Below are 21,204 nucleotides of genomic sequence, written 5' to 3' on the forward strand. Positions count from 1 at the left end.
GTTATCTGTGGTCTGTGTGTGGGTGTGTGTGTGTACTTGTTTTGCTACTTGGTGGGGACATGAACCTGATTGCACACCAAACCCGTGGGGACCTCGTGTGCAGTGAGGACCTGAGTCCAGGTCCCCAGAGGCACAAGCATTGCCAAAGATAGAAAACACAATTTTAACATGCTTGGCAATGTACCCCTCAAAATCCTTATAGGTCCTCGTCAGGTAGGTTTCACCGGATTTAAAGGGTGTGTGTGTGTGTGTGTGTATCTGTGTGTGTGCGTATTTTTCGGAGTGCACCCCTACTGGTCAGTATTAGAATAACTGTGTGTGAACTGTGTGTTCACCTGACATATCAGGTCCCCACCACACCCACTGCGCCCCCACCTCCAAGAGATCATAGAAGACCTGATGAACTTACTGGAGGTTTTAAGAACAGTGTGTTCACCTGACATATCAGGTCCCCACCACATCAACCCCTCCCCCACCTCCAAGAGATCATAGAAGACCTGATGAACTTACTGGAGGAATTTCTTACATTATCGACTTGGGTTTCCACAATATTGCTATGGGTTTAACTACAACTAGAGGCTGAAAACTCTAGTCTTTATTAAAATATGACAATGAACCCATCTGTGCCCTGTTAATTTAACAACTAATTGTGATATCCAAGGAAAATACAGTTGCTTTCATAATAAATTGATCAGTTTGCTAATTCACAGAATGATTAATTAATACAGTATTCCCTAGTCTGTTTAATAGTAACTCCTCAGTAGTTACTGAATAACTGTCACTTAGGGCCCCAGTTAGGGCCCCAGTTGTTAATCATTCGTTACTCTTTTGTTCCTTAGTAACTACACACGTTTTTGCGTACCTTATTGTAAAGTGTACCGAAACATTTCTATGTTGACACTGTTTGGATGTATTTCATGACTCCATCATTAGTCTGATAAACAGCTGTGTTGTGTTGCGTTGAAGCCCAGAGCAGGAGGAGAGAGCAGACTCCCCTGGACCCAGCTGTGTCTCCATGAAGAGGGACTGGTCTATGGAACATCCTGTTACCTTTAAAGATGGAAATCAGTCTATTGAGAAGAAGTGAGGATTCAAACAGTTATTGCTCAGAGGTGGTGTGAATGAGAGGAGGGTTATGGCTGTTTTAGTGTTGTGGTTGACATGGTGTGAATGATTGCAACTGTTTGTTCGTCCGAATTCTACATTCTCCATTCGCAAACAACATGAAAAATTATTACTATTGTAAAATTACCAATTTTTACTCGAAAAAGTGACTTTTCTGCCTAGACAAGTGAAAGGTAAATGTACTTATCCGAGGGACAAGGCCTCATAATAAAGTTGATGTTGACACACACACATGTATGCACACACACACACACACACACACACACACACACACACACACACACACACCTTTGCTGCTGTGCAAGCTGTGATGGACACTTGTAGACCAACACTATTCTCATTTCAGTCCAAACTAATTTTATTTAAAGTAAAATACTTGCAAGCCAGGGCAACATGTTTGTGTTCAGCTGTATGGCTCTGTTGGGGGAAACTGGAATAGATCTCACCGAACCAGATAATCTGAACCAGATCTGTTCAACAAGCTATTTTGTTTTGCGAGAGTATATCATCAAACTATCATCATTACCCTTTATAATAAGACTGATATAGTTATAGGAATGAAGGATGATAAAAAACAAGCTGTTGAGAACTCTTTTATTAAACCTTCATTAACCTTTATGATAAGGTAATAGTAATGAAGAAACTTATTTATCTTCAGATCTTCATTTCCTCCTTTGCACCGCTGCGTCTCCAGATACCTAGAGCTACAGGACGCTACACCCTGAGTCTTGTTATCTGTGGTCTGTGTGTGGGTGTGTGTGTACTTGGTGGGGACTTGAACCTGATTGCACACCAAACCCGTGGGGACCTCGTGTGCGGTGAGGACCTGAGTCCAGGTCCCCAGAGGCACAAGCATTGCAAATGAAAGAAAACACAATTTTAACATGCTTGGCAATGTACCCCTCAAAATCCATATAGGTCCTCGTCAGGTAGGTTTCACCGGATTTAAAGGGTGTGTGTGTGTGTGTATCTGTGTGTGTATGTATTTTTCGGAGTGCACCCCTACTGGTCAGTTCTAGAATAACTGTGTGTGAACTGTGTGTTCACCTGACATATCAGGTCCCCACCACACCCACTGCACCCCCACCCAAGCCCAACCCTAACCCGGCTCCACGAGATCATCGAAGGCCTGATGAACTTACTGGAGGTTTTAAGAACAGTGTGTTCACCTGACATATCAGGTCCCCACCACATCAACCCCTCCCCCACCTCCAAGAGATCATAGAAGACCTGATGAACTTACTGGAGGAATTTCTTACATTATCGACTGGGGTTTCCACAATATTGCTATGGGTTTGACTACAACTAGAGGCTGAAAACTCTAGTCTTTATTAAAATATGACAATGAACCCATCTGTGCCCTGTTAATTTAACAACTAATTGTGATATCCCAGGAAAATACAGTTGCTTTCATAATATATTGATCAGTTTGCTAATTCACAGGATGATTAATTAATACAGTATTCCCTAGTATGTTTTATAGTAACTCCTCAGTAGTTACTGAATAAATGTCACTTAGGGCCCCAGTTAGGGCCCCAGTTGTTACTCATTTGTTCCTCAGTAACTACCCACGTTTTTGCGTACCTTATTGTAAAGTGTTACCGAAACATTTCTATGTTGACACTGTTTGGATGTATTTCATGACTCCATCATTAGTCTGATAAACAGCTGTGATGTGTTGCGCTAAAGCCCAGAGCAGGAGGAGAGAGCAGACTTCCCTGGACCCAGCTGTGTCTCCATGAAGAGGGACTGGTCTATGGGAGATCCTGGACAGTTTAAAGATGGAAATCAGTCTATTGAGAAGAAGTGAGGATTTAAACAGTTATTGCTCAGAGGTGGTGTGAATGAGAGGAGGGTTATGGCTGTTTTAGTAATGTGGTTGACATGGTGTGAATGATTGCAACTGTTTGTTCGTCTGAAGTCTACATTCTCCATTCGCAAACAACATGAACAATTATGACTATTGTAAAATGACACAATTTTTCTTGGAAAAGTCCCTTTTCTGCCTGGACAAGTGAATGGTAAATGTATTTATCCGAGGGACAAGGCCTCATAATAAAGTTGATGTTGACACACACACATAAACACACACACACACACACACACACACACACACACACACAAACACACCTTTGCTGTTGTGCAAGCTGTGATGGACACTTGTAGACCAATACTATTCTCAATTCAGTCCATGCTCATTTTATTTAAAGTAAAATATTTACAAGCCAGGGCAACATGTTTGTTTTCGGCTGTATGGCTCTGTTGGGGGAAACTGGAATAGATCACACCGATCTTCATTTCCTCCCTTGGACTGCTGCATCTCCAGATACGTAGAGCAACAGGACGCTACACCCTGAGGCTTGTTATCTGTGGTCTGTGTGTGTGTGTGTGTGTGTGTGTGTGTGTGTGTGTGTGTGTGTGTGTGTGTGTGTGTGTGTGTCCGGTACCCGCTCCCCGTTGTGTCGTGGTCAAGGATAGATCTCACTGCGAAGTCAGGGTTTAAGCCACACACAGCGTTTATTAGCAAGACGGAGAACACATGTACTCGATCTAGGGTCTCCGAGAGCCTCTAGTCCATTGGGGTTTCGAGCTGTTTCCCCATGTATTCCTGCTGGTCCATCATGCGCTGGAAGGTGGCCGGAGCGCATGTACTCCGAAGGGGAGGACGGTGTACTGGTACAAGCCCCCTGGAGTTGAGAACGCCGTCTTCTCCCGGGCCGCCCGGGTCAACGGTACCTGCCAATATCCCTTGGTCAGGTCCAGGGTCGTGAGATAACGGGCCGGACCAAGGCGTTCGATTAGCTCGTCGACGCGGGGAATGGGGTAGGCATCGAACTCGGACGCCTCGTTCAGCCTCCGGAAGTCATTACAGAAGTTATAGGTCCCATCTGGTTTTGGTACGAGGACTACCGGGCTGGACCAGGCACTGCGCGACTCCTCGATGACCCCGAGCTGCAGCATTCGGCGTACCTCGGCCTGTATGGCCTCCCTCCGGGCCTCCGGGATCCTATAGGGGTGGACTCTCACCTTCACTCCCGGCGCCGTCCGGATATCATGGTGGGCGATCGTGGTCCTCCATGGCAGCTCGGAAAACACGTCCCGGTGCTGCATGACGACCTCGTCGAGGTCGTGCTTCTGGGCCGGGCTGAGGTCCTCTCCCACCGGGACCTCCGGGATCTCGCGTCGGGCCGCCAGCGCCAGGGGAGCAGGGTCAGGGGTCCCCCCCCCCCCCCTTCACTGCTTCAAAATGTTAATGTGGTATATTTGGGTAGGCTTTCGCCTCCCTGGTTGTCTAACCCGGTAGTTTACCTCCCCCACACGTTGAACCACCTCATGGGGTCCCTGCCACTTCGCAAGGAACCTACATTCCGCCGTGGGGACCAGGACCAGGACCAGATCCCCAGGCTGGAAGGTTCGCAGCTGGGCTCCCCGGTTGTAGACCCTCGCCTGGGCCTGCTGGGCTTGCCGGAGGTGTACCTGGACGATGGGCCACACCTGGGCCATGCGGTCCCTCACCTGTTCCACATGGTCCAGGGTGGTGCGGTGGGGGGATGGCTGGCTCTCCCATGCCTCCTTGGCTATTTCCAGGATGCCGCGGGGCCTTCGTCCGTACAGCAGCTCGAAGGGGGAGAACCTGGTGGACGCCTGGGGGACCTCCCATACGGCAAACAATATGTGTGGTAACAGCTGGTCCCAGTTCTTACCGTCCAGGTCCATGGCCTTTTTGAGCATCTGCTTCAGGGTCTTGTTGAACCGCTCCACCAGGCAATCCGTCTGGGGATGGTAGACTGAGGTCCGAAGCTGCTTTACCTGCAGGAGTCTGAGTAATTCTTTCATTACACAGGACATGAAGCAGGAGCCCTGATCCGTTAACACCTCCTTGGCTATCCCTACCCTGCTAAACAGTAGCATTAGCTCCCGGGCGACCGCCTCCGCGGTGCCTGAGCGCAGGGGTCGCGCCTCGGGGTACCGGGTGGCGTAGTCCACCAGTACCAGGATGTATCGTGTCCCCGGCTGGTCTTGGGAAGGGGCCCCACAATGTCCAGTGTTATTCGTTCGAAGGGAGTTTCTATGATCGGCATGGGGATAAGGGGGTTTCTGACTGTGGCCCGAGGCGCTACCCTCTGGCACTCGGGACACCCCTGACAGTGACGCTCGACATCCCTCTTTACCCCCGGCCAATAGAATCTCGCGAGGACCCGTTCCCGGGTCTTGTCCATGCCCAGATGGGCTCCGAGGAGGTGGGTGTGGGCCATGAACAGCACCTTGCTGACGTATGTGTGGGGCACCACTAACTGCTCCCTCTTTGTGCTGAAGTGTGGGTGCGGGAGGTGACTCACCGAGTCTCGGGTCTGTCCGTCGTGGACCAATACGTGCCTCCAGGCATGTTTCATGGCCTCGTCTTGGAGCTGGGCGGTGGCAAACTGGCCGGGTCGGGCCGAGCCTTCCCCCCTCCCCGGCAAGAAGTCCGAGAACTCGGTGAGGGGGGAACTCTCCGGCTCCTCCGGGGGATCTAGCTGCTCGGGTGCCGTGAGGGTTTCCGGGGTGTCGGGGGAAGGTTCCGGTGACCCGGTCCGGACGGGTCCTCTTCCCGTGTGGAGCGGGGACCCCGGTGGGGAGGGTCCGTTCCCCTCGGACTCCTGGTCCTCCGCCGTCAGCTCTCCGGGGGATGACGGGAGCCTGGTGGCCCCGTAGGCCTGCCGAGCTCTCCTCGCCCCTCCGCGGGGAGGTTCTCTCCGGCTCCGGATTTCTCGCGCCGGGTCCCACAGCCGGTGGAAGATCGGGCAGTCCCTTCTGATCAGTAGCGGCACCAGGAGGTGGGGTACGATCCCCGCCCGAGCCGTGAACACCCCGTGTGGGGTCCGGACGACCACGTGGCAGGTTTCGTAAGTTCGGCTATCCCCGTGCACGCAGGCGGGTTCCCCTTCCCTTCCGCCCGCCAAGTCGGGGCGGAGGAGGGTGACCACGCTGCCGGTGTCCAAAAGGGCCTGCGTGTCCCGATTCATAACCCGCGCCGGTATGGTCAGGCTTCCGGACGTCCCCTGCGCCCAACAGGTCGCCAGCACGCAGGGTTGGCCCGTCCCCTTGTCCGCCTAGGCCGACGGCATCGACGTGTCTCGGTCTCCCGGGCAGTAGCGGGCGAGATGGCTGGGCTGGCCGCACTCGTAGCAGCGCCTCCCCTCGCGACTCTCCTGCATCCCGCTCGGCGGGTCGGGGGAGGGTGCCGGGGCCCCGGTCGTGTGTCCCCATTGGTCTCGGCGGGTCTTGACGAGTCGTGGGGTGTTCCGGTTCTGGCGCTCAGGTGCTGGGCCACCTGCCAGTTCTCCAGCTGTCGGACCAGGTCATCCACTGTGTCGGGATGGTGGTGTGCCAGCACCCGTCGGGCGTCCGGCGGGAGCCGACGAAGGGTGTTGTCTATTATCAGCCTGTCGATAGGGCTGGGTCCTTCTCCTGTTGCCAGCCACCGCTTCACCAGTCAACTGTGCTGGGCGATCTGCGTCCGTACGGCGCCCCGGACGTCGAATCGCCAGTCATGGACGCATTGCACGCGAGCCGTGAGGTTGTGACCGTAGTACGCCAGGATCGCCTGTTTGAGGGCCGGGTACTGTCCGGCAGTCTCCGCCGGTAGGTCCTGGCTCGCCTGCTGGGCGGGCCCGGTGAGGAACGGGGCCACAATATGGGCCCACTGCTCCTCTGGCCAGCTTTCCCTCTGGGCGGTCCGCTCAAAGACCTCCAGGTACGCCTCCACGTCGTCGGCGGGCCCCAGCTTGGTGAGCCGGCTGGCAGGGGCAGCGGTCGGGGCGGGCGGACGGCGTGCTGGGTGAGCCGCACTACGGCCTCGCGGAGCAGGGCAATGCTGTCCGAGGTCTCCCGCTGCTGTTGCTGGGCGGCCGTCGCCGCGGTTCCGTCCGGGTTCTGCATGCCGGACTGGTGGTGTAGTGGGGTCCTTCAGACTGCCTGCATTCTCCACCATATGTGGTAGCCCGCTTCCCAATGTGCCAGGTTTCAGGTACGAATCACACGTTGAACAAGGGTTAAGCCGCACTCTGCATTTATTCAACAAGAATCAGAAATACAGGTACTCGATCTAGGGTCTCTGTGAGCCTCTAGTCCGCGGGCGTGTCGAGTAATCCCTTTGTGTCGCTCTTCTCCCGTCTCCCGCTCTGTGGTCCTTTTTAAGATGGCTCCGGGGCTTTCTACTCCCTGCGGCCAGGTGTTCCCCATCTCGCTGATTGGGGGGAGAGACGTGGTGCTCTCTGCCACCGGTTGGTAGGTGGCGGCGGTATACCCCGTCCACCACTGATTCTCGGACCCGCCCGGGCCGAGGTTTAAGGGGCGGGATGCCACACACATGTGTGTGTGTCTATGTGAGTGTGTGTGTGTGTGTGGTGTGTGTGTGTGTGTGCGCACTATAACCAACTCAATGACTCTCTCCTTGGGGTTGGACAGTCCCAGAGAGTCCAGTCCTTGTTTACTGATGACCTGCAGAGAGAGACAGCTAGTTAGCCACAGCTAGTTAGCCACAGCCAGTTAGCAACTGCTAGTTAGCCACAGCCAGTTAGCCATAGCCAGTTAGCCACAGCTAGTTAGCCACTAGTCATCAGGTCAGGTCTCCATAGAGTCATTCAGTAGGGTTGGTTAAGTGCTCTCATACTGGGACTGGTTCTGCCTCTCCGCTGGTTTCCAGTTCCATGCCACTCATACAGATCCAGCCCCCGGCAACCTGATTGGTCGACCAAAAGTCTGTGACCTCCGATGGTCCAGCAGCTCAAAGATGGGCGGGGCCTTCCTCTGAGGTGGGCTTGGCCTCCTCTCTGAGGTGGGCGTGGTCTCCCTCTGGGGTGGGAGGAGGACAGGAAGTGCATGGGGAGGAGGACAGGGAGTACATGGGGAGAAGGACAGGAAGTACATTGGGAGGAAGACAGGAAGGGGAACATGAAGAGGAAAGAATACGTTTTCTATCTACAGTGGTTTCAGTTGGCTTGCTAAGGTGAGGCCGTCCAGTACACAACACTGGACTACACAATGCAGTGACGCTGTGCAGTACTCCCAGTACTGGAACATGGCAGCACAGCCCCAGGAGGAGCCCTGACCTGAGCGCGGCCGCAGACGGCCTCGTAGACGGGGTGGAGGGCTGTGACCTGGTAGTCCAGCAGGTTGGTGGAGACCTGGGCCAGCTGGGGCTCCTCCAGGTACCAGCCCAGAGCCTGCACCTTCTGGGGGGGGTCAGGGGGGCTCCCACCGCACACACGCCCCGGGGCGGACCCCAAGGGGGCCCTAACCCCCAGATGAAGACTATCTAACCCCCCTGTATCTGGTCCTGGTACCTCCCCCCCCCCAGATGAAGACTATCTAACCCCCCTGTATCTGGTCCTGGTACCTCCCCCCCCCAGATGAAGACTATCTAACCCCCCTGTATCTGGTCCTGGTACCTCCCCCCCCCCAGATGAAGACTATCTAACCCCCCTGTATCTGGTCCTGGTACCTCCCCCCCCCAGATGAAGACTATCTATCCCCCCTGTATCTGGTCCTGGTACCCCCCCCCCCCCCCCCCAGATGAAGACTATCTAACCCCCCTGTATCTGGTCCTGGTACCTCCCCCCCCCCCCCAGATGAAGACAATCTAACCCCCCTGTATCTGGTCCTGGTACCTCCCCCCCCCCCCCCAGATGAAGACTATCTAACCCCCCTGTATCTGGTCCTGGTACCTCCCCCCAGATGAAGACTATCTAACCCCCCTGTATCTGGTCCTGGTACCTCCCCCCAGATGAAGACTATCTAACCCCCCTGTATCTGGTCCTGGTACCTCCCCCCAGATGAAGACTATCTAACCCCCCTGTATCTGGTCCTGGTACCTCCCCCCCCCCCCAGATGAAGACTATCTAACCCCCCTGTATCTGGTCCTGGTACCCCCCCCCCCAGATGAAGACTATCTAACCCCCCTGTATCTGGTCCTGGTACCTCCCCCCCCCAGATGAAGACTATCTAACCCCCCTGTATCTGGTCCTGGTACCTCCCCCCCCCCAGATGAAGACTATCTAACCCCCCTGTATCTGGTCCTGGTACCTCCCCCCCCCCCAGATGAAGACTATCTAACCCCCCTGTATCTGGTCCTGGTACCTCCCTCCAGATGAAGACTATCTAACCCCCCTGTATCTGGTCCTGGTACCTCCCCCCCCCAGATGAAGACTATCTAACCCCCCTGTATCTGGTCCTGGTACCTCCCCCCCCCAGATGAAGACTATCTAACCCCCCTGTATCTGGTCCTGGTACCTCCCTCCAGATGAAGACTATCTAACCCCCCTGTATCTGGTCCTGGTACCTCCCCCCAGATGAAGACTATCTAACCCCCCTGTATCTGGTCCTGGTACCTCCCCCCCCAGATGAAGACTATCTAACCCCCCTGTATCTGGTCCTGGTACCTCCCCCCCCCCCAGATGAAGACTATCTAACCCCCCTGTATCTGGTCCTGGTACCTCCCCCCCCCCCAGATGAAGACTATCTAACCCCCCTGTATCTGGTCCTGGTACCTCCCTCCAGATGAAGACTATCTAACCCCCCTGTTTCTGGTCCTGGTACCTCCCCCCCCCAGATGAAGACTATCTAACACCCCTGTATCTGGTCCTGGTACCTCCCCCCAGATGAAGACTATCTAACCCCCCTGTATCTGGTCCTGGTACCTCCCCCCCCCCCAGATGAAGACTATCTAACCCCCCTGTATAAGGTCCTGGTACCTCCCCCCAGATGAAGACTATCTAACCCCCCTGTATCTGGTCCTGGTACCTCCCCCCCAGATGAAGACTATCTAACCCCCCTGTATCTGGTCCTGGTACCTCCCCCCCAGATGAAGACTATCTAACCCCCCTGTATCTGGTCCTGGTACCTCCCCCCCAGATGAAGACTATCTAACCCCCCTGTATCTGGTCCTGGTACCTCCCCCCCCCAGATGAAGACTATCTAACCCCCCTGTATCTGGTCCTGGTACCTCCCCCCCCCAGATGAAGACTATCTAACCCCCCTGTATCTGGTCCTGGTACCTCCCTCCAGATGAAGACTATCTAACCCCCCTGTATCTGGTCCTGGTACCTCCCCCCCAGATGAAGACTATCTAACCCCCCTGTATCTGGTCCTGGTACCTCCCCTCCCCCAGATGAAGACTATCTAACCCCCCTGTATCTGGTCCTGGTACCTCCCTCCAGATGAAGACTATCTAACCCCCCTGTATCTGGTCCTGGTACCTCCCCCCCCCAGATGAAGACTATCTAACCCCCCTGTATCTGGTCCTGGTACCTCCCTCCAGATGAAGACTATCTAACCCCCCTGTATCTGGTCCTGGTACCTCCCTCCAGATGAAGACTATCTAACCCCCCTGTATCTGGTCCTGGTACCTCCCCCCCCCAGATGAAGACTATCTAACCCCCCTGTATCTGGTCCTGGTCCTGGGGGGTCTCCCCAGCTCCCTGAGGTCCAGCCCGGTGCAGTCCTCCTGCTCCTTGGTGCTGATTGGTTTACGTTGAAGGTGAACAGGAAGTGACACGCCCCCGTTACCATGGCGCCCCAGGAGGGCACGAAGGAGGCGGGGCCAAAGTCAGGGCCCCCATTCATCCTGCTCCAGCTTGGAGGATGAGAGAGAGAGAGAGAGAGAGAGAGAGAGAGACCGGGTCAGAGCAGGTAGAGGGGAAATAGAAAATATCAACTCATCAGGTTCAAATGTGCTCATGGCTCTTAAAGGGGATGGGAGACGGCGCTCTCATTGGTTTATTGCACGTTAGGCCCAAACCACACCTACGGGAAATTAGGCTACTTCAGGGCAACCCTTTTTAGATTTGCGTCGGGCGCAAGACTAATGTATCCACCATTATAATAGCAACAGAGGCAGAGCCCCGCCCACAAAGCTACTTCCGTTTTGCGCTTCTCACTTGCGTTTCAAACCGCTAAAATAGGGCTCTAGGAGTCTATCAGCTGTGTTCTGAACAAGCAGGAAGCTTTTCTGACAGTTTTTCTCAATTGTTTAAACACGTTTTCTGAAACTATAGCTCAATTTCTCAAAACGCTAAGGACAAATCTGAAAAGAGTTTACCATTTTGTCAAAACTCCACAAATCTCTTTCAAAATGAACCACAGCACTCAATACCATGTTTTCTCATCTCAAAACAGATTTTTTTTCCACCAAAACGAGAAACACAATGATCATATGAATATCTATTAGAGAGCATCAATTAAACACTTGTGTGATACATTTAAAACACTTCCATCAAAATACTGTTTACCTTTGTTTTGACTTTATGAGGCCATGTTACATATTCAAATGTATACAATTGTTTAGAAAAAACGTCTTTTTTAAAGTTGCAATTATGTGGTACATACAGTATAAATATTCTTGCCATATTTTAATACAATACTGTGAATATATCACATCAATATTGCATTGACACAATTGTATCTCGATAGGATACAATGCATATTTGTCTATCCAATGAGCTTCAATGGGCTAAACTCACAATCCCACAGAGTCATGCTGTACACCTATAGTTGATACTGCAACATTGTTGGAGTTCTGAAAATACACCAATGTTACCAATTTTGGCAAAACTCACAGTACAGTAATTGCACTGATAAGTAAAATGAAAAACACTACAGTAAGAGAATGTTTTTTCAGGGGATTTAATGATTAAATCAGTGCACAAGTTCAAAAATGTAACTTATTTGTTACTGTAATACAGTTAAATGTTCAGCTGAACTGACTGCAAAAAAAGCTTCCCTTAGGCCAAAAAAAATAGAAAGATTATAAATGAGGTGAAGGTGAAACAGATCTATATGTGTTCGATTTCTGCTCATTTCTAAACTGTAAAGACTGCGTTGTGTATTTCTCCCTCGTAGTAGTAATTCTTGAAGTGGAATCAAATCAACTTGCCAGGTTTGGTCAGAGGGTTGAATAGCAGGTTTATTGGAGGATGTAATACAGCACAGGTACAGATTTAGGTGGGATAGTCTCAGTGTAGGAGGAGAGGAACAGTCTCCAGACGTGCTCCTTGGCTGTCGATCCCTCTTCTCACCGAACCAAAGGTTTGAGGCCAGTATTATAGGAAAGAAAGCGTGAATAACAAAATAACAGTGTCTCCCTTGATAAGGTATATGGCGGCCCTGGCTATGTCCCAGACGACCGGGTTGGTTCGTCCTTGTTGGGACATCACAAATGATGGAATGGAATGTTGGAAATAACGCCTCCTACAGTAGGAGAGGCACTGGCCTGGTCCTAGACTAAGAGATGTGAACACAGAGAGGCATTAAAATACACCAACATTATACATTCCTCCCTCTCCATCATATTAAACGTAGTTTAAAGATCACCCTTTAAAATGACAATTCAGTGGATCTACTGGTAAGAAATTAACAATTATCTAAATCAACAAAATGAAGCATAAAAGGCAATAGCAAACATAAAAAAGTATACTCATCAACCACAAGTAAACCAGGTGTAGGCTAATTAAAAAATAAAAAACTCATTAGGTTACTCATGATTAAACCAAAACAGATTTTAAATTGTAAAATAAAGGAAATGGACTGTCCAGACACCTCCCTCTGCTGGGCGGTGAAGCTCCACCTTTCTCTGACAGCTCTCTCTGTCCCCAGCAGAAAAGTGGTTCTGTTAGTCTAACAACATTAAAGGGCCCAGAGGAAGGCTTAGCCTTAGAAACGTTGGGGAGTTTGGGGCACCAGACCTTGGGACGGGGTGGGCTCTCTAACACAGCTACCCTGAGGGGGGGCAACAAGATCGGGTCAGTCCCCGGGGGGGTCGTTGGGGGGTCGGTCATCCGGTGAAACACACAGGGAGATAACTCGATGACCACATAGAGCATAATAACGGAAAGGACAAACGGCAGAGCCATTTGGACTATCTGAGAAAACATAGAGCCACCCAACCCGCTGAGCCATCCCACACATGTAAATCAGTCTGCATCCCACCTCCATCCTGATCAGGCCAGAGCAGCTCATCTCCAACACAGCAGAGCTCACCTGAGGCCTCTTCTATGCTCTCACACATGACTCAAGGGTTCTGCCAGTTGAGTTTGAACAGGAGAGAAGTGAGCGAGACCAATTGGTAATTGGGTGTCTCACCCTCCCCCCCTCCCCCTTAGCCCCCCCCAACTCCCACTCAGAGACACTGAGGCCCCGCCGACCCCCGAGGACCCTACCCAGCACCCTTCGTGTGTGTGTGTGTGCGTGCGTGTGTCTACAACCGACAGAGAGACGCTGAGGACCCCCGCCCCCATACCCAGACCCCAGGGAGGAGGTCCTCCTGGGTGAAGGAGGACCAGAAGGTGTGGAGGTGTGTCAGTGTGTCTGAGGACCCTCCTCCACCTGGGGACACTCTGTAGAAGGACAGAGAGCCAGCAGGCCGGTCCAGATACACTCCTACTCTGGTGGAGCCAGCAGGGGGGAGAGGGAGGACTGTCTCTCTATCGTTGTACCAGGCAGAGTAACGACCATCATAACAATAAAGACACCAGGACTTGTTGTTCAGTCCAAGCCCGCTGTCACCACCCCGTCCTCTCCTTGTGATTCCTCTGTATGTCACTCCTATACCAACAGGTCCTTCCCACTCTACCTCCCAGTAACAGCGGCCAGTCAGAGCCTCTCTACCCAACACCTGGCGCTGGGAGTCAAATCTCTCTGGGTGATCCGGATAAGACTGGTCCTCTCTAACCCGTGTCACCTTCCTGTTGTCCTCAGACAGAGAGAGGTCTCTGTGGGCCGTGTTGGGGTCCAGGGTGAGTTCACAGGCATCTGAGGGAGAACCAGACATGATGAGCTGCTGAACCGCTCTTCATCCTCATCATCATCACTGGTACTGTTCTCCTGAACATGACATGTGAGGGGGGGGGGTCATGTGATGTTATAGTAACGCTATTGCTTCAGACTCCGCCTTCACCCCCCCCTCCCCCCCCCCCCCCCCCCCGAGCCCAGATGTTATCTTCATGATGATTGGACAGTATTAATATATGGAAGATACATGATGTCAGCCATCATCCTCATTCCCAGTAGGATCTGATCTCACTTCCTGCTGTGTGGATGGACTTTCCATCTCAGTAGTGAGTGTGTGATGTGATGAATCAAACAGACACTTACACTTCTTTAGAGCTGGTTTCAGCCTCCACACTCCACCGTGCTCCACACTGGGGGGGAAACAAAGTGAGAGCAGCATGTTGAAACATTCACCTTCATCATCGGCCGTCTCATAACGTTGTACACAACGTGAGTTACAGCTGCCTCTTCAAACCACTTCATCTAGCAGCGGCTTGAATCCTCGTAGGAGACTTTGTCCCTGAGTGGTGAGCTGTCCTCTCCATACCTGAGAGTGTCCAGTCTCCAGCGTGGATCCTCCAGTCCAGCAGAGAGCAGCGCAGCTCCAGAGTCTCCTGGGTGATTGTAGCTCAGGTCCAGCTCTCTCAGATGGGAGGGGTTGGAGCTCAGAGCTGAGGCCAGAGAAGAACAGCCTTCCTGTGTGACCAGGCAGCCAGACAAGCTACACACACACACACACACACACACACACACACACACACACACACACACACTTTATTATATTTATTCTGGTTGAGAGCAGTTCATACTAAAGTAACCACATTTATAAAGTGTATTCATTCCATTTGGAGGACAAGGAGAACAGGAAGAGGAAGTGGGGAGATGACATCATCACAGACATCAGAACTTCCTTCACTTGGGTGTGAAACAGGATCATAAACAAATGCTCCTTTCTCAATAGCTACAACTCAATGAGATATTGTTTGGTTAGAGTCAGGAGAAGTCCGCTGTGTTTGGTACGCTGAGACCGTTTCTTCACAGGTTATAAAATTGTGTAGAACCAGGGAGAGTTTTGTCAGCAGGCAAAAGACCAACAGAAAGGCATCGGACATGAGCAGCACTACACCAAACTAATGTGAAGTTAATAAAGTCCATCTTTAATGTTCAATATGATTCACTTTACCACGGCCAGTGATGTTCTATGGTGAGGTGTACATTATATTTAGATCACAGCACAGCTAAAGCCTCATCCCCATGTCTACACTAATGACAACTCCTCAGCTCACATCTGCTGACCAGAGTTACATAACATATAACATAACATACTAGTAGTTAACAGGTCAACCCCTAACCCTCACATCAGCTGGCCAGAGCTACATAACATATAACATACATAACATACTAGTAGTTAACAGGTCAACCCCTAACCCTCACATCAGCTGGCCAGAGCTACATAACATATAACAAACGCAACATACTAGTAGTTTACAGGTCAACCCCTAACCCTCACATCAGCGGGCCAGACTTGCATATTAAACAACACCAAGACCCAGTTTGAAGAGGCTGAAAACTGACCTGAGAGTTTCCAGTGTACAGTGTGGACTCCCCAGTCCAGCAGAGAGCAGCTTCACTCCTGAATCCTGCAGATCATTGGTACTCAGGTCCAGCTCTCTCAGACTAGAGGAGTTGGAGCTGAGAACTGAGGCCAGAGCTTCACAGCATCTCTCTGACAGATCACAGCCCTTCAGCCTTCACACAAAATAAAGAGAACAGGTTAGGAACTGTGATTAAAATAACTTACATCTTCAACTTATTACATGATGAAGAAATTGTGGTTATTCAAATTGGGTGTAAAATGTATAACTATAAGATAGTTGTTTTGCAGCGTTTGAAAAGTCGTTTTGTATATTTTAATATTGCTTTTTGTTGCAGTATTATGTATATTATGTTGTATATTATGTTATCAGTTAATCTGAAGCAATGTTTTGTATATAATTAGAAGTTTTATTCCAATATTATGTATAGTGTGTTGTGAGGAGAATAAACATCACAGCGATCAGGAAACCACTTTGCGAGCCCGAGAACTAAAAGATACGGCCACACTGAACGTGTAACGCACGTAGGATTAGGCCTTACCTACCGCTTGATCATTGTGTGTCACAAAAATTGTTCAACGCGCCTTACGCGCCTACGAAGCTTGATGAGCCCGCCCAGAACTTATTTTTCCCCACTACTTTTCTTTTGCTCCACCAACATGGCTGAGATCACCACCATCGCTGCGCTGTATTTGTTGTGGGAGTTCGAGGAGAGTAGGAAACCCAAACGCTGTCGTGGTTGGGTGCATGACATCCTCCGTAGGCGCTCACAGCTGGGTGAGTTTCACCACCTCCTCCAGGAACTCCGCCTGGATGACGGCCGGTTCCAGCGGTATTTTCGGTTGCCTGGGGCCATGTTCGATGACCTGCTATCCCGGGTTGGTGCCAGGATCTCCCCTCAGGACACCAACTACAGGCGCTTCATATCAGCTGCGGAGCGCCTGTCCTCCGTCTCTCTGTGACGTCGGGTCAAGCTCAACTCTGATTGGCTATCGCGGCTAAGCGTCACGCGTAGGAGCGTAAAAAGTTCAATTTTTTGAACTCCGCGCATAGGTTCGTTGGGCACGTAGGTGTTTTGGCGCAATATTTAGGTGCGTAAAAAGCGTCTAATGCGCCTAAAGCGCTGCTTTAGCGCGTGTAACGCATCGACGCCCTTAACCAATGGTTCCCAATGCAAAAATGCAGATTTTCTACGCCTTTGACGGGTATGAAGCGTTCAGTGTGGCCGTACCTTTAGACAGCATTTGTGCGCTTGGGGGTGTCAGTTTCGTGCTGCTTCACTTTACGTGCACACTTTTATGGATGTTAATCTGTTAAATGTCTTCTGATATTGAACCTTTTGGTGTAACTGTTTGACCATTGGGTAAAACTGACCTGAGAGTTTCCAGTGTACAGTGTGGACTCCCCAGTCCAGCAGAGAGCAGCTTCACTCCTGAATCCTGCAGATCATTGGTACTCAGGTCCAGCTCTCTCAGACTAGAGGAGTTGGAGCTGAGAACTGAGGCCAGAGCTTCACAGCATCTCTCTGACAGATCACAGCCCTTCAGCCTTCACACAAAATAAAGAGGACAGGTTAGGAACTGTGATTAAAATAACTTACATCTTCAACTTATTACATAATGAAGAAATTGTGGTTATTCAATATTGGGTGTAAAATGTATAACTATATGAAAGTTGTTGTGAAGGGGCGGCAGTAGCTCAGGAGGTATAGCGGGTTGGCTGGTAACCTAAAGGTTGCTGGTTCAATCCCCGCTCCTCCTAGCTGAGTGTTGAGGTGTGCTTGAGCAAGGCACCTAACCCTAACTGCTACCGACGAGCTGGCTGTCGCCTTGCATGGTTGACTTCGGTGTGTGTGTGTGTGTGTGTGTGTGTGTGTGTGTGTGTGTGTGTGTGTGTGTGTGTGTGTGTGTGTGTGTGTGTGTGTGTGTGTGTGTGTGTGTGTGTGTGTGTGTGTGTGTGTGTGTGTGTGTGTGTGTGTGAATAGTTAGAAAAGCGCTATGTAAATGCGGTCCATTTGCTTTGCAGTGTTTGAAAATCGTTCTGCATATTAGTATTACTTTTTGTTGCAGTATTATGCATATTATGTATTGTATTGTAATACATGTTATTAGTTCATCTAAAGCGATGTTTTGTATATAATTAGAAGTTTTATTCCAATATTATGTATATTGTGTTTTGAGGACAATAAATATCATAGCAATCAGGAAAACACTTTGCGAGCACGAGAACTAAGACATTATTTGTGCGCTTGGGGTTGTCAGTTGCGTGCTGCTTCACTTTACGTGTGCACTTTTATGGTTGTAAATCTGTTAAATGTCTTCTGATATTGAACCTTTTGGTGTAACTGTTTGACCATTGGGTAAAGCTGACCTGAGAGTTTCCAGTGTACAGTGTGGACTCCCCAGTCCAGCAGAGAGCAGCTTCACTCCTGAATCCTGCAGATCATTGGTACTCAGGTCCAGCTCTCTCAGACTAGAGGAGTTGGAGCTGAGAACTGAGGCCAGAGCTTCACAGCATCTCTCTGACAGATCACAGCCCTTCAGCCTTCACACAAAATAAAGAGGACAGGTTAGGAACTGTGATTAAAATAACATACATCTTTAAGATATTAAATAATGAAGGAATGTTATTGGTTAAACAAAAAATACTAAATAATTAGATGTATAAATGTTAAATTGTTGTTTAGTTGAGATTGAAAATGTTGAAAATGAATACTCCTATATTCTATTGTTCTGAATATTCTCTTATGTGAATTGTAATACATTACAATTCATTACAAGTTAATAGGACACCTACAGAGATGTTTTGTATATTATTATAACTAATACGTTTATTCTGTTATGATATATTGTTATGAACATATGGGATCTTTTTCATATTATTTTAACCTTATATTCCAGTTTTATTTATATTGTGTAGTGTCTTTTGTAATACATGTTATTAGGGAACCTACAGAGATGTCTTGGAGGCTTTGACCACTGGCAGCAGCCTGAGAAGACCATCTTCTGAAGCAGAGTATTTTTCCAGGTCAAACACGTCCAGCTCCTCTTCTGATGTCAGTAAGATGAAGACCAGAGCTGACCACTGAGCAGGAGAGAGAGATTCTCCGGAGAGACTTCCTGATGTCAGGTACTGTTGGATCTCCTTCACTAGAGAACAGTCGTTCAGTTCATTCAGACAGTGGAACAGATTGATGCTTCTCTCTGGAGATAGATCTCCTTTTATCTTCTCCTTGATGTAAGACACTGTTCCCTTATTGGTCTGTGAGCTACTTCCTGTCAGTCGCAGCAGACCTGTTTTAATCTGAGTGGTCAGTGATCTTTTTTTCTGTCCCAGCAGACCTCGTAGGACAATCTGATTGGTCTCCAGAGAGAGGCCCAGGAGGAAGCGGAGGAACAAGTCCAGGTGTCCGTTCTCACTCTGTAAGGCCTTGTCCACAGCACTCTGGTAGAGGAGGAGTTTATCTTTCCTGGAGTTTGAGAGCAGATTGACACCAGTATCGATGAAGGACAAAAATACATAAAGGGCAGCCAGAAACTCCTGGATGCTCAGATGGACAAAACAGAACACCTTGTCCTGGTACAGCCAACACTCCTCTTTAAAGATCTGGGTGAACATTCCTGAGCACACTGAGGCTGCTCTGATATTGATGTCACACTCTGCCATATCTGCCTCGTAGAAGATCAGGTTCCCTTTCTCCAGCTGGTTAAAAGCAAGTTTTCCAAGAGAAAGAATGATCTCCTTGCTCTCTGAACTCCAGTCTGGATCTGTTTCAGCCCTCCCATGGTACTTCCTGTCCCCCTGTATGGACTGAACCCTCAGGAAGTTGCTGTACATCTGAGTCACGGTCTTGGGCATCTCTTCGATCTGGGATTTTTTGAAGATATCTTCCAGAACTGAAGCAGTGATCCAACAGAATACTGGGATGTGACACATGATGTAGAGGCTTCGTGATTTCTTGACGTGGGAGATGATTGTGCTGGCCAGCGTCTCCTCTCTGAATCTCTTCCTGAAGTACTCCTCCTTCTGTTGGTCGGTGAACCCTCTAACCTCTGTCACCATGTCAACACACTCAGCAGGGATCTGATTGGCTGCCGCAGGGCGTGTTGTTATCCAGATGCGAGTAGAGGGAAGCAGTTCGCCCCTGATGAGGTTTGTCAGCAGCACGTCCACCGAGGTGGACTTTGTGGCATCATTCCATATCGGGTTGTTCTGGAAGTCCAGAGGAAGTCGACACTCATCCAGACCATCCAAGATGAAGACAACTTGGAACCGGTCGAATCTGCAGATTCCTGCTTCTTTGGTCTCAATAAAGAGGTGATGAAGAAGTTCCACCAAGCTTAACTCTTTCCCTTTCAGTAAATTCAGCTCTCTGAAAGTGAGGGGAAATGTGAAGTGTATGTCCTGGTTGGTTTTGCCTTCAGCCCAGTCCAGAGTGAACTTGTGTGTTAAGACGGTTTTACCAATGCCGGCCACTCCAGTTGTCATCATTGTTCTTATTGGTTGATTGTGTCCAGGTAATGGTTTAAAGATGTCTCAACATCTGATTGGTGTTTCTTCCTTGGCTGGTTTCCTGGAAGCTGTTTCAATCAGTCTGACCTCATGATCCTTGTTGACCCCACTGCCTCTCTCTGTGATGAAGATCTCTGTGTAGAAGTCGTTCAGATTTGTTCGCTCTCCTGCTTTAGCGATTCCCTCAATCACAAACCTGAACTTCTTCTTTAAATGAGACTTGATTTTATTTTGGCAATCGACAGCATCAGATCCTAAATGAGAAATCAACAGATGATATCAGTTAGTGGATGGTGATCAGTGGAGCCAGGTCAATATTTCCTGTTAAATGACCAACTTCATGATATTGAGTGGCTTCATTACTTGTGGTCGGAAGAGCTGGTTGTGAAGGACTGCATGTTACAGATACAAAATGGTAAGGACTATTGTTTCAACAGCAATATGATTGGTCTAATAATAGTAATAATGATAGTGAATCAGTGTAAAGTGATTTGCTATGCTGATACAACAAGACAGGGTTTCATCACTTCCACTGAGTTGTTCTGCTGTTGGTCTGCAGTATTATGTTTAATGTTAATGTGGCTTCATAACTTGTGGTCGGAGAAGCTGGTCGTGACAAAGACTGCATGTTACATATTCAAAATGTCCAGGACTGTTTTTCCACAACAATATGATTGGTCTAATGATAATAATAATGACAGTGAATTGGTGTACAATGACATGCTGATATAATAAGACAGTGTTGCATCTCTTCCACAGAGTTATTCTGCTGTTGATCTGCAGTTTATGTTTAATTTTATTAATAATAATAATAATAATAATAATAATAATAATTACAATTGAATAAGTTTTATTTCAAGGCGCCTTTCATGACACCCAAGGTCGCCTTACAATTCATGAAACAATCTAGGGTCAAAAACAGCAAGAGCTGCATCGCCAACAGCATGATCAAAACAAGACATAAGACCCAAGTAGGAGGGGGTAAGAACAGTGAGGAGACCCAGGTAGGAGGGGGTAAGAACAGTGAGGAGACCCAGGTAGGAGGGGGTAAGAACAGCAGTGAGGAGACCCAGGTAGGAGGGGGTAAGAACAGCAGCACAACGGGGATACGAGGGGAACCCACGGTAGGGGGTCATTACAGCGAGCAGGCCAGTGGGAACACATG

At 49.6% G+C, this 21,204-nt stretch overlaps 4 protein-coding genes across 4 annotated transcripts in view; all 4 read right to left on the minus strand.

Moving 5' to 3' along the window:
• LOC307083206 (uncharacterized protein) overlaps positions 1-4,236 on the minus strand; it is a gene marked incomplete at both ends in the record, with an annotated part of 22,123 nt that extends 17,887 nt beyond the window's left edge. The window contains one exon of the mRNA XM_079747040.1: positions 3,912-4,236. Within this exon, the coding sequence (XP_079603166.1) occupies positions 3,912-4,236 (325 nt within the window). The remainder of the gene's footprint in view (positions 1-3,911) is intronic.
• LOC307082435 (NACHT, LRR and PYD domains-containing protein 3-like) overlaps positions 1-21,204 on the minus strand; it is a 262,495-nt gene that overhangs the window by 235,351 nt on the left and 5,940 nt on the right. The gene's annotated exons all lie outside the window — the stretch shown is intronic.
• On the minus strand, positions 13,277-16,083 carry LOC307083207 (stonustoxin subunit beta-like; the record flags this gene model as incomplete). Its single annotated transcript, XM_079747041.1, has 4 exons — positions 13,277-13,914; positions 14,257-14,303; positions 14,480-14,653; positions 16,073-16,083. 4 exons carry the CDS (start codon positions 16,081-16,083, stop codon positions 13,361-13,363), a joined length of 786 nt encoding a protein of 261 aa, XP_079603167.1. The 3' UTR covers positions 13,277-13,360.
• On the minus strand, positions 18,477-20,147 carry LOC307083208 (NLR family CARD domain-containing protein 3-like; the record flags this gene model as incomplete). Its single annotated transcript, XM_079747042.1, has 1 exon — positions 18,477-20,147. The coding sequence occupies exon 1, from the start codon at positions 20,016-20,018 to the stop codon at positions 18,477-18,479; it is 1,542 nt and encodes a 513-aa protein (XP_079603168.1). The 5' UTR covers positions 20,019-20,147.

Source organism: Pollachius pollachius (assembly GCF_949987615.1).
Source record: "Pollachius pollachius genome assembly, chromosome: 11".
NCBI lineage: Eukaryota > Metazoa > Chordata > Actinopteri > Gadiformes > Gadidae > Pollachius > Pollachius pollachius.